This window comes from Nuphar pumila, chromosome 3 (genome assembly GCF_984573655.1).
Source record: "Nuphar pumila chromosome 3, dmNupPumi1.hap1.1, whole genome shotgun sequence".
Lineage (NCBI taxonomy): Eukaryota > Viridiplantae > Streptophyta > Magnoliopsida > Nymphaeales > Nymphaeaceae > Nuphar > Nuphar pumila.
Window position 1 is genome coordinate 122533256 of NC_143251.1, and position 14674 is coordinate 122547929.

Below are 14674 nucleotides of genomic sequence, written 5' to 3' on the forward strand. Positions count from 1 at the left end.
AGTCTTAGGAGCCTTGGACTCTTGGTCACATCAGGTTATCTTAACAGTGGTGTGGGGGGATGGTGCAACCAGGGGAGAGAGAGATTAACAAGCTCATCACAAAGTTATAGACTTGGTGGTTTCATGCATTAGTTGCCACCACCATGGATATTTTTCATGAATATATACAGAATATATAACACATTTATTAGTTATACATTGTGAAATGCAAAATGAGTTTTTGTTTTTTTCTCATCCTAAAATTACTAAAATTCCTATGGTTAGTGAATATTAATACACCTAATCATTTTGTCATTTTTTTATTTCAGAGGGATATAAATTTGAGGTGAATGTGCTAACGTCCATGGATAGCAATAGACATTAACAATTCCCACATATCCAGCTGTTTTCTAAATGGATGCAAGTATATTTTGCTTTATACATTCATCCGCATTTAGGTGTTCTTTGTTCTTTTCTAGCTAGTTATTGTGATTAGCTGTTTAGCAATGAAGTGCTCCTTTTCCATAAATTTTCCTTGTCAATAATATAATTCATTAACCCATGAAAAATCCATCCTCGGTTCTTTTATTATGACCATTTCAAAATGTGTGGAGAGACTAACCCCAACTCAAGAGAGTGAGCTTTTTGCTAGTGAAATGCTACCACCCACCAGCTTAAAATAATAAAGTGCACTAAGTTGATATCCCGAAAACCTCCTCATCACTTTCATACCAAAGAAACAAGAACCAATCAGGTAGACACACTCCAACTTAACCACATGGCTCAAATCCTTTTTTACCAATCAAACTTATTATACCATTTTTCCCCATATGGTAATAAGAAAACATAAATGAAAACAGACATTTTTGTCAGACGGTATAAGAACAAAAAACTCTGACTAGGAAAGGTAGCAAATACCAATATTCTGCCATGGTTTTTGAATGAACACATTCAGAAAAGTTATCATTGCTTCTGAAGCCAAAAACATATACTTTAAGTAAAGACCACTTATTACCCAAAACTGGAGTTCATGTGTTCAGCACATCCCATCACAATTACACGGGCCATGTTACAGTGGTGTAGCAAAACCTGCAATAGAAGTTGAAAAGACAGATGATCCTTCCAGCTCAAATTAAGATAAGATCAATCCAGTGCATAATGCATGGTCTGTCAACCTAGACATCTGCAACCATCAAAGAATGCACTGTCATGCCAACCCAGGAGAATGATCCAGCTGTTCTCTAAGTTTTCTTAAGTTTTAAACAATATAAACAAGACTATTTTCTGAAACAATGAAATCGAGCAGCTGGAACTCCAAAATAATAAAGTCAAAGCAGTTGCAGTATACATAAATGAGTTACTGTATTCCAACAATATGTTAAGCAAAAGAAAACGGCAGAACCATAGGAGAAGAAATAGGTGCATGATGAAATGTTATGTACTTATTCTTTATACATTAAAACTCACAGTTTGAACTTTTCACCTTCCATTCATGAAAGGCAGAACCGATGTTCTCCATAAAGATGACCTATAAGCTCAGGAAAATAAGACACAAAAGCCATCATAGTAGTTGCTTTATTAAGTTAGAGCTTCCAAGTACTATTGGTAATTGAAGGGGCTTTCTGTTGAAGGACTGCAATAGGCAACACAAAAATGTCTATACAACTTTCCAAGGATCACAGTAATGGAGATACAAAAATGTAGTTTAATCAGCCTTTCCATGTCCATTTGCATATTCACTTATTGATCAAACTTTTACTCACTGAGTTCCTTGTACAAAGTGAAGCAAGCTCTAAATTGATATTATCCCCTTTTACAAGATTCCAGTTGTTGGGAATTTATAAAAACTACTATAGCAGAATTCACTTTTGACTGCAATTTATCTCCTTTGAGTTGGACATGCTAGTAGTGATTACCAAGGTTTTTATGAGACAGATTTTACCTTCTCATGCATTTTGCATCATACTTTGAGCTTCATACTGGAGACTTCCAAGTTTTCTAATAATCTGACATTTCCTATTGTTATTGCCCTAATGGGAACTGCTAAATTGGAACTTCCTTAGGATACCTGACAGTCTTCAATTCTCAATCATGAAGTGGAGCCTGACATAAGCTCCCAACCATGATAAATGACACTGACAAATCTACATGCTACATGATGAATGTACTTATCTCATAGGTAAAAGGTCAGGGATAAGAGAGAGAAACAGGGTGTCAAGTTTCTCATAGTTCAGTCTTGTCCTGATGCGTTAGTTTCTTCAATTTTCTGAAAAAAAACTTTGAGGTCTCCCCCAATGCATTGTAAGGAAATAAAGCGGAAAACAAACCATAATGTGCACAAGCACAAGTACTAGTCCTACAAGGGACAATACAAATGTCAAAGGCAATACACAAGCACACAAGTGCACAAAATGGCTACAAAGAGCCTAAATGTGCACAAGCACAAGTCCACAAAGGGATCAAACACAAGTCCATCAATGGAAAATGCATAAGATCACAAGAGGCACCAATGGGCATACATAAAAGAACACAAAAACATAAAAAATAATCCTTTATTGCTTAGGAAAAGCATTAGCAAACATAGGGACAAGATGTCATTTTTTATATAATCTCAAAAGGGGTCAACGGAGCCCCATATAGTCATTGGGAGCTTCCAACAGCTATATTTATAGCTGTTGGGGAGTCCCAACGACTTTATGGTCATTTGACCATAAAGCCCCTACATAAAAAGGGAATTACAAAAGAAAGGAAAAAATAAAGAAAATACAAAAAGACTGATGTGCCCTAATGGGCACAGCTTATCACATAAATGTAAGATGATAAAAATACCCCTAATGGGTATTATACCTATTACAACCATTTAAAATATATATACATATATATATGTATGTACATACACATATATACTTATATGTACAACTTAACATGCATCACATATTGTATTCTAAATACCGCTAAGAGAAATAATCATAAATTTTATTTAACATAAAATTATCCAATGGACCAGATATCAGATCTTGTACAAACAGATACTGCACTTGAACTTAAGGTATCCACACTACCTTGAAATCAAGAAATAAAATCCACAAACAATGAAATATCTGATCTGCTGAGATAACTTGATGCCTTCATGAATCTAAGCATTTTTCTTCTTAAGTTGGAAAACAAGATTTCAATTGCAAGAAAAGGGTTCATGTAAAAAGCACAACAAAGAGTAATAATGTATCCCCTATTCAAATTCTGCAAGAGAAGTGCAAAACCCAAACCATGATCATGAAAACTGTCAATGCCAATATATATAGCATAAAGTATGCACCATGTAGAAAGAAAAAAGTATAACTTGATCAATTCATTAGCAACAAGATGAGCCTTTTCTAAGTGACTTGTCAAGAAGCGTCACCATCCTTTCAACCCGCTTAACAGTCATTAACAGTTCCAAGTCACATAGGAGAACCACCCACCATCTGCACTAAGAGGTCCTCCACCATGTTGTATCGAATTCATGTTTGTTTTCTACATGTTGCTTGGGTTATAAGGGAAAAAACAAAGAAGATTTTGCACTAGGTAGAGCTATTGATATGACAGAAGACAAACATATGGTATACAAACAGAATAAAGATGAAGCTCACACACTCAGGTTTTACATCACAATCTTAATGGTAGATAAAATAAGAATGCAAAGTAATTGAAAGTTTGACCATGCAAGTATTTTATCTTTGCCCAAAATTGACAGCTAAATGTCTAGATCAGTTACAGTAGATACAGCTGGCAGCACCAAGGGATGGGAACCCAACGGCATGATTAACAAAAAAAAGATATAGAAGATGCGAGGAACAGTAGACATCAACATAACCTATGGGATTTGCTTTCTTTTCTACTTTTCCTTTTTTTTCTCCCTTGGTGGAGGGGGGTGGGGGTGGGGTATTGGCAATAAATAGATGGGTCACAGAACTTAACCGACTACAAGCCAGTGGAAACAGCTGTTGCCATGAAGTCTAGAACTAAAAAGGGATTATCCATATAAGAGTTGACAGCAATTCTTACAGAAAAGTTCTGAAGAAGTGAGTAACTTCTGGCCATAAACATGAGATATTAGTATTTCAATTGAAACAACTATGGAGGGTTCCACAATGGAGAGAAACTAGCAAACTCTTTTCTAGTCAAAGATAAATAAGAATAAATAATGATTGAGTGCTTGAAGTATGCATAAGATATGGAGAAAGAAGAATTTTAAAATGGACAGAAAAGGTTTGGAAATAAAAACAGAAACTGTAACATCATAGAAAACTTGTGCTGAATCTCATATATTGAAGAACTAGTCCTAGTGACAAACTTTTTCCATGCAAAATGCATCAGCAGGATCTGGCAAAGAAGAGGGAGTATGTGCCAATGGATGGATAACTGTTTTGAGAAATGTCAAATATTTTGAGAGCCTACATCAGGTACCTGTGATAATTAGTGACCCATAAAGAGATGAAGAGAAAAAAAGCTGTTCAGAATGTGATCTACTGGTCATGATACCTATTGCATGTCACTAAACCATTCAAGAGCCATTTTAAAAAGCAACAGCAATGGTGGAAGACGTAGAAATGATCCTGGGCACTGATATAATTGTACATGGCCTGCAATTTACTATGTTATAGCTAGATGAAGTTTTTCACTAAACAGGAGACCAAAAATAAATGTTTTGTGATGCTACAATTACTTGCTGACATGTCTGATTAGTCTGAGATCTTGTCAACTTACTGGTGTAACTTTTCATAAAAATGAGATCAAATACCATTATTCAATCCATAGTTACAAATATCAGTCTCAGCTATATCCCAACAATGACAAATCTTCGGATATTATAGTTTTCTTGATAAATATCAGGAAAATCTCTGAAAATAAAAATTTTAAAAAAAGTTGGAGTATTAAGAAAAAAATGTGTTAAGTAAAGATGAAATAAAACATAAATGTGAATATAAATAAGAAAAGTTACATGTCAAGAAGAAATAAAACATGAACACAAAACATAAATATAAGTTCCCGAGATTTTCCCGATATTATCACAATAAATTAGATTCCCGATATTTTCAAAATATCACCAGATTTTGCTTGTAAAATCATTTTTTAATTTTACAGTGATAATATCATGATATTTTGAAAATATTGCCCTTATTTGTGACAGTGATTCAACCCCATGTAAAAGGAAAGGAATGTCTAATTTGACTATGAATCTGCGCTTTTTTTGTCATATGAATTGCTTTAGCATGGAGCTAAATGCTCTCTCTCTCTCTCTCACTCTCTCTACAGTCCATAAGGACGGATGGTTTACTGTAGTGAAAGATGAAGAAGAAATGGGTAAGTCATACAGAGGATATTATCCACTCATTTCAAACATAATACTGTTTACAGTTCAACAAACTACTACCCTTAACCCAAAAGAATAAAGATTATAAAATCTATAGAAAGTCAGCATGGAGAAGTGACAAAGAATAATCAAAGCACTAGTGCGTGCGTGCATGCTGCACGCACCACGCAGTAATTAACTAACTAAAAAGGCAACTATATAACCCACTTATGTATCATCCCACTCCCCTCAAGTTCAGTAGGTAACGTTCATTTAAAGATCCAAATATACTATTAGCATAAAACTTGCAAATTAGAGAAAAAAGAAAACCTCTGATGCGATCAAGCAGAAAAAACGTAACACCTCCAAGAAGCACCAATCATTTTGGTGGGCATTCGTCTTAGAAACTATACTCTTTAGGAGTTAAAAAATGCGCATGTCCATCATTGTTATGCAAAGTGAGACTAGAAAAATCCCACTATCAGCTAAAACTCTCTAGGATAAGCGTACCTTAAGGTACTAGGAATCAGCTTGGTTTGTTTACTGCACCTGCCAAAACCAGTACATATGACAGCATGATGAGCTAAAAAAAAACAATTATAACTTCCAAGGTCACAGATGCTTAAAAAAGATGTAATGGCCACAAAAATTTCAAACAAAACGATTAAAAGAAGTCAGATTATTAGCAAAAAAGAGTGAATCCAAGTAGAAAGACATATCCACTACAGAAGGGTAAAAGATAAAAACTACAAAAAAAGTAAAGATGGGAATTATTCCACCAAGCAAAAGAAAATCATCCAGGGCCTAAACCATGAAAGGGAAGACGAGCACATAAACAAAACAAGCGAAAGAGTAAAGAGACGGAGGATGGTACCTTCAGACAACCATCCCAAATTGTTAGACTTCATGGAAAGCATGGAAGTCAGCAAAGCGGATGCAGTAACGCTGTGCAGAGGCATTAAGGACTCAACGGGCCCCAACATCCTAGTCATCCTACAAACAACAAAAAGGCCACATAATTTTCAGAGAAGCAATCATGAAAATCAAGATGAATAACCACAAACGGGTGAAAAAATAATCATACTTCCGAACGAATTCGCGGGGAATGAAGCAGAAAACGCAAATGGGTAATTGGGGGGATAGGATCTTTATCAAGCAAAACGTAGACTGGTGGCAAGAAACAAGACAGAGAGCCGACCTTGAAACGTGCGAGTGCTGCCGCAGGGGAGAGCGAGCGAATTGGGGAGTGGCGGAAGGAACGCCGGCGTTGGACCTCACTCGAGACGCGATGAATAACCTGCTGCTGCTACTTTTTTCGAGTGAAGAACGCACCGCTCTCCTCACACAGGCAGAAGACGATGCCATTTTTCTTTGCTGGTTCAAATTGCTTTTTCTTCTCTGAGAGAGAGAGAGAGAGACCCCAGAAAGGTTGATGTGCCAAAAACCCTTCCGCAGGGTTCAAAGTAGCATGTCGCATAGACTTTCATAAAGGACACGGAACACGCGCTTTTCCTGTACTTTGTACTGAAATATTATATGAATGGACACGACACGAGAGTAAAGTGGAGAATCCCTGTGACGTAAGAGTTTCAAAGGTTTCAAGAACCTAGGCCAACCTGGCTCATGACCGTTTCAGAGCTCGGCAAGTTTTGGCCCGATTCCCATGACCCGGCCCATTGGGCCAATGTTCATCGGGTCGGTCCAGCCCAACCTAAACTCACTTGTACTTGTAGGTTATTTAAGCTCATAAATTAATTTATATGATATCAAAAGCAATTAATTAAATGAAAGATAATGTATCTTTCTAATTTTCATGAGAACTGAATATATTAGGGTTCTGCTTTATAGGTTTTAAGTGTTTTATGATAGATCTGAAGCGTTAGATGTGTTCAGCATGATCGATTTAGCAGGAATTGAATCATGTTTTTTTATTAAAAAATATGATTTTATGAGTCAGGAAAAATGGTGCCTTCATAATCATTGATTTTGGATCACTGGAAAACCCTATATGCATGTTAGCTTCTGTCGATCCAAAAGTTGTAAATCACATCTACAATGTTATGCAAGAAAAAATACTTAAAACTACAATTTTTTAAAGGAGCTAACGAAAAAAAGAGCCTAAAAATGCATTACTCATTTTTATATAAGCAATGCAATTAATTAGGTAAATAGTAATAGTTATCAAGTTACAACCAGCTACTAAAAAATTAATTAGGTAGCTATTGTCTCGGTAGCCCGTGGTTGACCCGGGCCTGACCCATGTATATAATGGGTGGGGTTTCAGCACGGTAGCTAACGGGTCAGAGTCAAAACCCTTGACCCAAATCCGACCCATTGTAGGCTAGGTCGGCTTGTCCCATCAAGCCACCCGACCCATTGTGCACCCCAACCATAACCAGACCAGTTTGTACTGAACTGGTCGGAGTTGTACTGGAGCTGGATTTGTGTAGATGGTCTGAATATGACCGGGATCTAAGGATATAAGATTGAGTTTGGATGTGATACTGGATTCAGTAAAGAAGATTGAAACGAAAGTTTTTTACTTGTAAAAGTGCAAATGAATTGGATTAGATTCGAATCTAAATATAAGTCCAGTATAAAATGTTGATACCCTGTTCAGGAGTTAATGTTAGGGGTTATTGAAGGCACAAAACTGTTGAGCTAAAAATCTTATGTTCAAGCTTTATTGACTCAATATGACCACAAAAATGTGTTAAGTGCCGTTTGTTTGCTAATGATCAAGCCTGGATCAGTGTTATCTCATTATAAAAAGGATGATTTTTTGAGTTGCAAATATTTAATGCATTTGGGCCAATGATTTGTGAAGCTCTTAAAAAATCATAGAATTTAAGAGATACCTTTTTTACTAAACAAACCTTGTGGATCACATCCATAATGTTCAATCTATAAAAATATCAAAAAAATAATGCAGGCTGACCTTGGGTCAATAAAACCCTTGAGGTGTCCCAGCCCAGTGGACCAGGGGGAGAGCGGGGAACAAGATCTCCACCCTCGCCCCGTCTTAAAATTCTGCTCTCCGTCCCCACATGGGTTTTGACTTTAACTTCTATCCTCGCCTTCATCCCCGTTTCATGCCCTTCATCCCCGATTCAAATGAAGTAAGTTCAGGCGGGGCCCCATTTTTCCCTTGGTCCATTGTCATCCTTAAAAAGGGAGCGAAAGGTTTACTAACGGGGATCGGGGATGGGACACGACGAGGGAAAGCGTAATTTCACCATCGCCTTCATTGCACGAGTTTTGATTTTAACCTTCATCCCCACCTCCATGTTCGTTTCATGTCCTCCATCTCTGGTTCAAACGAGGTGAGGCGGGGCAGGCCCCGTTTTCCCTCGATCCACTGTCATTCCTACCCACGGGCAATGCACTCGGCCTCGAAGTTGCAACAAGGAATGCCATATGTGGGTTTTGTACTTGTTACATCCTATAAACTTGATGACATTCACGAGTTGCCCTTACCAAATGAGCGGAGCTCTTGTTGGCAAGTATCCCAATTTATTGTTTTATATTTGGTACATTTTCTTTTTAATGATTCAACAATATCTCAACACTCTATTTATGTGCGATGCAAACATGCTAAATAGGGTTTTGAGCTTTTTTGTTTTAATTTTTGAATTCACTAACCATTCAATTCCGACACATGGTTGGGTTTTTATATGGTTTTAAAATAAATGAATGGTCCAAAACTTTTTTAAATTTTCAAGGTTTCAAATATCATTTTTTCATTGAAAACACATAATCCAGTTGTCAATTCATTTACTCCAAAAAAATAACGGAAAAATAGAAAACCCTTAGCATGTTCCATTTATCATATTTGCATCACTCCTCAATTTAGAGTGAAGGCATTTTTTTTTTTAATATTTAGACAGAGAAACAACCCTCAGGATCAGGATCTAGTTGCTCTGGCTTTGCCTTGTCATTCATTTTTTTTACGATGAAGAGCATCCAAGGTTTAAGATATCAATGAATAAGGAAGCAGGAAAAACTCAATACATACAAATTGTAGTAGTCCGGTAATAAGAAATATATTGCAATAATCTTGTTTATAAAAAAAAAAACATATAAAATATTTAAGATAACTAAAAATTGCAAAAAACAACTATTTTTAATAAAAGCAGCTATATGTGACTGTTAAGTTGAACAAACTTCATCATATAAAATCATTGTCATTGGTATTTTCAGCAGCTTAAATAATATGATCTAGTTGTTTCCGGAATATTTTCTTCATGTTATTTTATGATTTTTTATTTTATTTTATTTTATTTTATTTTGCGGGGGGGGGGGGGGGGTTGAGGTTGATCGAGGAAAAACTACCATGTTCACCCAGCTTAAGTTTGTTTGAGCTTAGCTGAGCTCAGGACAATATATTTCAGTTTTTCCCCAATTATTAATGAAAAGAGGTGCCTATGAAATTGAGTCCATCAGTTTTTCTTTGCAAGGCAAAGAGAGCCGTTGCATGGTGTAATAGTAAGGTGCTTAGGCTGCCAGTGAGAGATCATGGGTTCGAATCCTGGTGTGACCATCTACAAATCGATATACATAATTGCATTAAATATTAGTACTACAAACAAGCTTATTGAGATCGTAGTTGGTTATAAATTAGGTTTTAACCGAGCGTGTTTAGCTAAATGAGCCATAAATTGAGCTCAAGTTGGCTCATCTATTAAAGAAACAAACTAGCATTGCTTGTCCGCACCTAGGGATGTCAACAGTTTGGGTCGGATATCTGAGCAAAATTGAATCTGCTCAGTCACATTTGGCAAAGAAAAGGGTGTCCAATTCGCGATTGGTTAAGGATTTCGTTTGGTTCTGTATTAGAATCCAAATCTGAGTCCGATCCAAGCCTGAAAACGGTGGATATCCTTGTCTGATTGTATGTAAATTTGCATCCTATTAGCTATTTATCAATCCTACTACTCTGGTCCAGAATCTGTACTACCCATTCTCTATCTGAATCCACATCCAACTCCGAACCCGGTTCTATTGGATTTAGTAATACCTGAACCAATTCCGACCCTTTCGCTACCCATCACGTTTTGGCCTATGAACCAAGCTAGCTTATGGATAACATCGATTGTGGATAGGGATGTCTGTGTACCAGGGTGGGGGTGGGGGACAAGGTCTCCGCCCCACCCCCACCCCATCTCAAAATTCTACCCTAGAGTCTCTCATGGGTTTTGATTTTAACCTTCATCCCCGTTTCATGTCCTCTAAATGGGGTGAGGTGGGGCAGAGACCCGTTTCCCCTCGGTCCACTGCCATCCCTAAAGAAGGATCGGGGACGGGGCAGGGTGAGATAGGGATGGGGTGGGGAGGGGGAAAGCGTAAGTCCATCCCCGCCTTCATCCCCGCATGGGTTTTGATTTTAACCTCCATTTCCGCCACCATCACCATTTCATGTCCTCTCCATCCCCATTTCATGTCCTCCATCCCCGGTCCAAACGGGGTGAGGCATGGCGTGACCCCATCTTCCCTCGGTCCACTGCCATCCCTAATTATGGAATTACAACTGTACTTTTTTTTATTCATAAGGAGAAACCACCCCAAGATCAAAGACTCAACCACGTTGGTTTTGCCTGCCGTACTTACGGTTGTTGTCCTGGCAGCGTAAAACTCTGTGGGCTTTACCCCTTGCCCTAGGGAGTCACCATCTCTGGTTTTTATTTACATTTAAAACCGAGTGGTTGCTGCCCAAAAATATTATTGGTGGATCAGGTCTGGTTCCAAAGTCATGTTTCTGGACCTTCCAAGAGACCGTCTCATTATGATGTGGGTCCAAGCAAATGGGCTTCAGTCAAACTCAAAATCAGGTTTGGGTCTGAAAATACCAAAATCAAAATTCGAGTTCAGTCAGTAACTGAACTTTATCTTTTATAGCAAATCCACCCAAACGAGCTCTTATTCAATAGAATATATGACCCAAACTTGAATTGTTTACATCTCTCGGGCCTTTCATGATAAGCACCATTTTTTGTACCTTTATTTTATTTTAATCATCACAAAAAATAAATATCAAATGATAAAACACAGATGGTAGTCTCATCTCTAACATCTTAGAAAGGTTGGTATTGTGATGTTGATGTAAAACGGATAGCCGAATTAGGAGAAAATTCTACTCAACTATGAATTAGGAGAATATTCTATATGGGACCCACATAAAGGAACCTCTTGAAATTAAAATAAAGCTAAGGACAAGAAGAGGAAAGAAGACCTTTGGATTTTTCTAGAAAAATCCAAAGAGGAGGTGGGCTTGGGTTATAAATAGCTCTCCCCACTCTCTCTCTTCTCATAAAATTGTCCTTCCTTTATCTCTTGCATTCTCTCTCTCCTAAACCTCCTCCACCTAGCCCACTTGGTATGAGCTCACCTGACCTGGTTTGAACCTACCTAACCTGGTCCAAACCCACTTGACTTGGTTTGAACCTAGTTAGGTTTAGTCAAAGTCAAAGTCTCTTTTTATCCTAAACCTAAGTTTGATTCACTAGACCCAGACCCAACCTACTTGGGCTAAGTTTGAACCTGCCTAACCCAATTGACTTGGATCGAACCTAGTTTGGTTCAAATCACTTGGGTTTAGTAGCTTGACCTGCTCTTCCTCTTTCTCAACTAGATCAAACTCATCTGACCTAGTCTAACCTCTCAAAGGAAGGTTCAAATTTAGTTTGAAGCAAACGAAGCATTCAAGAGCCATTTTTCACCGATCAGAAGTAAGTTCGCTTCATCGACCTATCTCTCTCAAGTATTTGTATTGTGGTATATAGTGTATACCTTCTGAAGTAGTATATGACCCTAGTCCTTGGCTGAGCTCTCTAGGATACTTCGGTGTTCACACGCTCGTCTTGTGACTATCGTCAGATATATATGTTTGAATGCACAATATATGCGTCCTTAGAAATAATGCTTTGCCCTAATCCTTAGTTGATGCTCTCTAGGACACTTTGGTGTTCACGCGCACGCCTTGCGACTATCATTGGATGTTGATTCCCGTGTATATTATATTGAGATTGTCACCACGTTATATAATGCCAAGGCTCCTACTTTCTATAATTTAAATTATGCATTTAGTATTATTGTCGCATCAAACGATGCTAAGACTTTCATTTTCTGCAATTATATATGTAAGATATTTTGTTAGGTTTCACTCATCGAACAATAAGTATATGCACTCATTTATGTCATCGTCATATAAAGTACATGCTTCTGCTTATATTACATATAGTGCACATAAATGAGCATTCAAATGAAGATCAAACTCCAAATCGTCGATGTAATTCCATTACCGCTCTTCGATCAAGATTTTGCTTGACGAATAAAGCCCCTATTAGAAAGACTTTGCCTTTGCACAAAATCACTTTTTCCGTAAAGACCTAAATCACTTACGCATGGTTTGAATATGGCCTAAGATTCTATCAAACCTTGATGGATGCTAATTACACACAACAGTGTACATCCATTTCTGAGTTAAAGCATAGCGATTTTCCCATCAAAGAGGGGAAGTGTTGTTGGAAATTCTGAAAAGATGCTCATCGAGCTTAAAAGAAATGCACACTTCCTCGGTTAAAGAAAGGGAGTGTTGTAGAAATTTCTGAAGAAGCTTAATAAAGCTCGGAAAGAGCGTAGCATGTTACTCTATCATACAGAGGAGGTGCTGACCATATTTCGTCAAGTACTTTCTATAACGTAGAAAATATCGATTCACTCCTGTCGTCGAAGCAGAGAAAATGCTGTCAAAATGGTTGGCAAAAGAGTTGCCTGAACCAGTTGAATATCACGATGATGCCCTACTGTCGGAACGCTACCAGAATGACTCATTTTCATGTTTGCCTGTAAGAGCACTTTACTCATAAGAGCCGAAGAGCCAAAGTAGTTGTTGCGCCTTGACTAGGCCAACTGCTCATTGTAGTGATACACGTCGAGCAGTCGATCCGTTGAGATCATATCATATGCATGCTTATTGAGATACTATTAAACAACTAAACTCGTAAGGGCCATTGTGCCAGAGTACATTGTCTACCCAAAAAAAATGAGATGCTCGTGTTGGTCGTACACGCCTAGAGTAGAGTCAAACATGTATATGAATAAGACTTAAAGTCTCAAAAATTTCATGGTTGAAGACCACGTTAGGGAGGGATACTGAATGGGGTCGGGTACATATGTCCTGAGTGCGAGAGACACTGACTTGCCATAATGACATACACATATCCGATAAGTAATCGTAAGACCGACATACCCTTTTAGGACTATTGCTCATCGTAGTATACGCTGATGGTACAGTCGTGAGTGACATATATTTGATTATGAATTTGATAGAGTTTAATGGGACCTCTAGTCACTCAGGGGTTTTAAGGTCGTAGTTATCCTTAAATATTTAAGGATTGAACCCAACTATTATAGTAGATGATGCATCTGAACTGGCCTGTTAGGGTTATCCCGGTATGAAAACTACCTCCCTAACATGGATGAGGTCAACATGCTTCTGAGGTATCTAAAATACATTGAATAATCAACCCCTAGAATGTCGCATTGATGCCTGGTCAAAACTTCTTCCATGTACCAGGGGGTGAACCACTAATATCAAAATAATGCATTAGCTCTAGGTTTAACGATGTATGAATGTATGAGTGAATGAACGTTGTTGTGTTAAGTCTTACATAACCTCAATGAAGGTATCATGATCGATATACTAGTGGACAGATAGGGCAAAGACCCATGTTGTATCCGCACGACTAAGCAAAGCTCAAGGAGCTTGCATTAGGTTCGTGGGATACAGATGTGTCAAGTATGAAGACTTGAGCTTAACATCTCAAAAGAGGCTTTGAAGAGGTTTATGTTAAGTCGTGAAGACTTGAGCGAGATATTCAAATCGCAGTCCTGAAAGGCTCACCCCAAGTCATGAAGACTTGAGCGAAATGTTCAACTCATAGCCCTGAGAAGGCGCTTGCGATATACGCTAAATCATGGAGACTTAAGCGTCGTTATTGCGAACTGTGACTCTGAGTGGTCAATGCATTTACTTGAGTTGAATGGATGTGTGAATGATTGCTTGCTTACCAGATCATCAGTGGTTCTGACCCCGTTTAATAGAGATTTCAGGTGTTGAACCTGCGTTGCAATATGCGGAGTAAGGCGGTATCAAGCTTAAGGGTTTCTCTAGACAGTGTTGTACTGCTTTCTTTATAAAACCAAATACAGTTTTTTCAAGTAGTGATGATTGTAATAAACAAGTGATTTTTATAAATTGAACGCCTTGATGGTGAAGAAGTGCTTGGCCACATACCTGTGACTTGCCTAAAGTTTTCTAAAACTGACGACTCATTATCGTCTGATTCTGTTGCTAAAAGTTTT

The 14674-nt window shown here is 37.8% G+C and overlaps 1 protein-coding gene across 4 annotated transcripts; it reads right to left on the bottom strand.

The window, feature by feature from the left end:
• Positions 1-676: 676 nt before the first annotated feature.
• On the bottom strand, positions 677-6782 carry LOC149843569 (protein NUCLEAR FUSION DEFECTIVE 6, mitochondrial-like). Of its 4 annotated transcripts, none has more exons than XM_089999910.1 (4): positions 6510-6782; positions 6186-6304; positions 5822-5860; positions 677-1068 (listed from the first exon to the last, which is right to left on the bottom strand). In XM_089999910.1, exons 1-3 carry the CDS (start codon positions 6674-6676, stop codon positions 5838-5840), a joined length of 309 nt encoding a protein of 102 aa, XP_089856036.1. In that variant the 5' UTR covers positions 6677-6782; the 3' UTR covers positions 677-1068; positions 5822-5837. The 4 variants fall into 4 exon arrangements, with proteins under 4 accessions (XP_089856036.1, XP_089856037.1, XP_089856035.1 ...); XM_089999909.1 differs by having other exon boundaries at positions 679-1162; XM_089999911.1 differs by lacking the exon at positions 5822-5860.
• Positions 6783-14674: the final 7892 nt, after the last annotated feature.

What these genes read in the sequence shown, in the direction of transcription:
- LOC149843569 (XM_089999910.1), bottom strand. Translation starts at nt 6,676, where the DNA reads ATGGCATCGTCTTCTGCCTGTGTGAGGAGAGCGGTGCGTTCTTCACTC. An exon ending in CAGCACTCGCACGTTTCAAG is followed by an intron (nt 6,305 to 6,509) that starts GTCGGCTCTCTG and finishes TGTTGTTTGTAG; the next exon opens with GATGACTAGGATGTTGGGGC. An exon ending in TTTGGGATGGTTGTCTGAAG is followed by an intron (nt 5,861 to 6,185) that starts GTACCATCCTCC and finishes TGGTTTTGGCAG; the next exon opens with GTGCAGTAAACAAACCAAGC.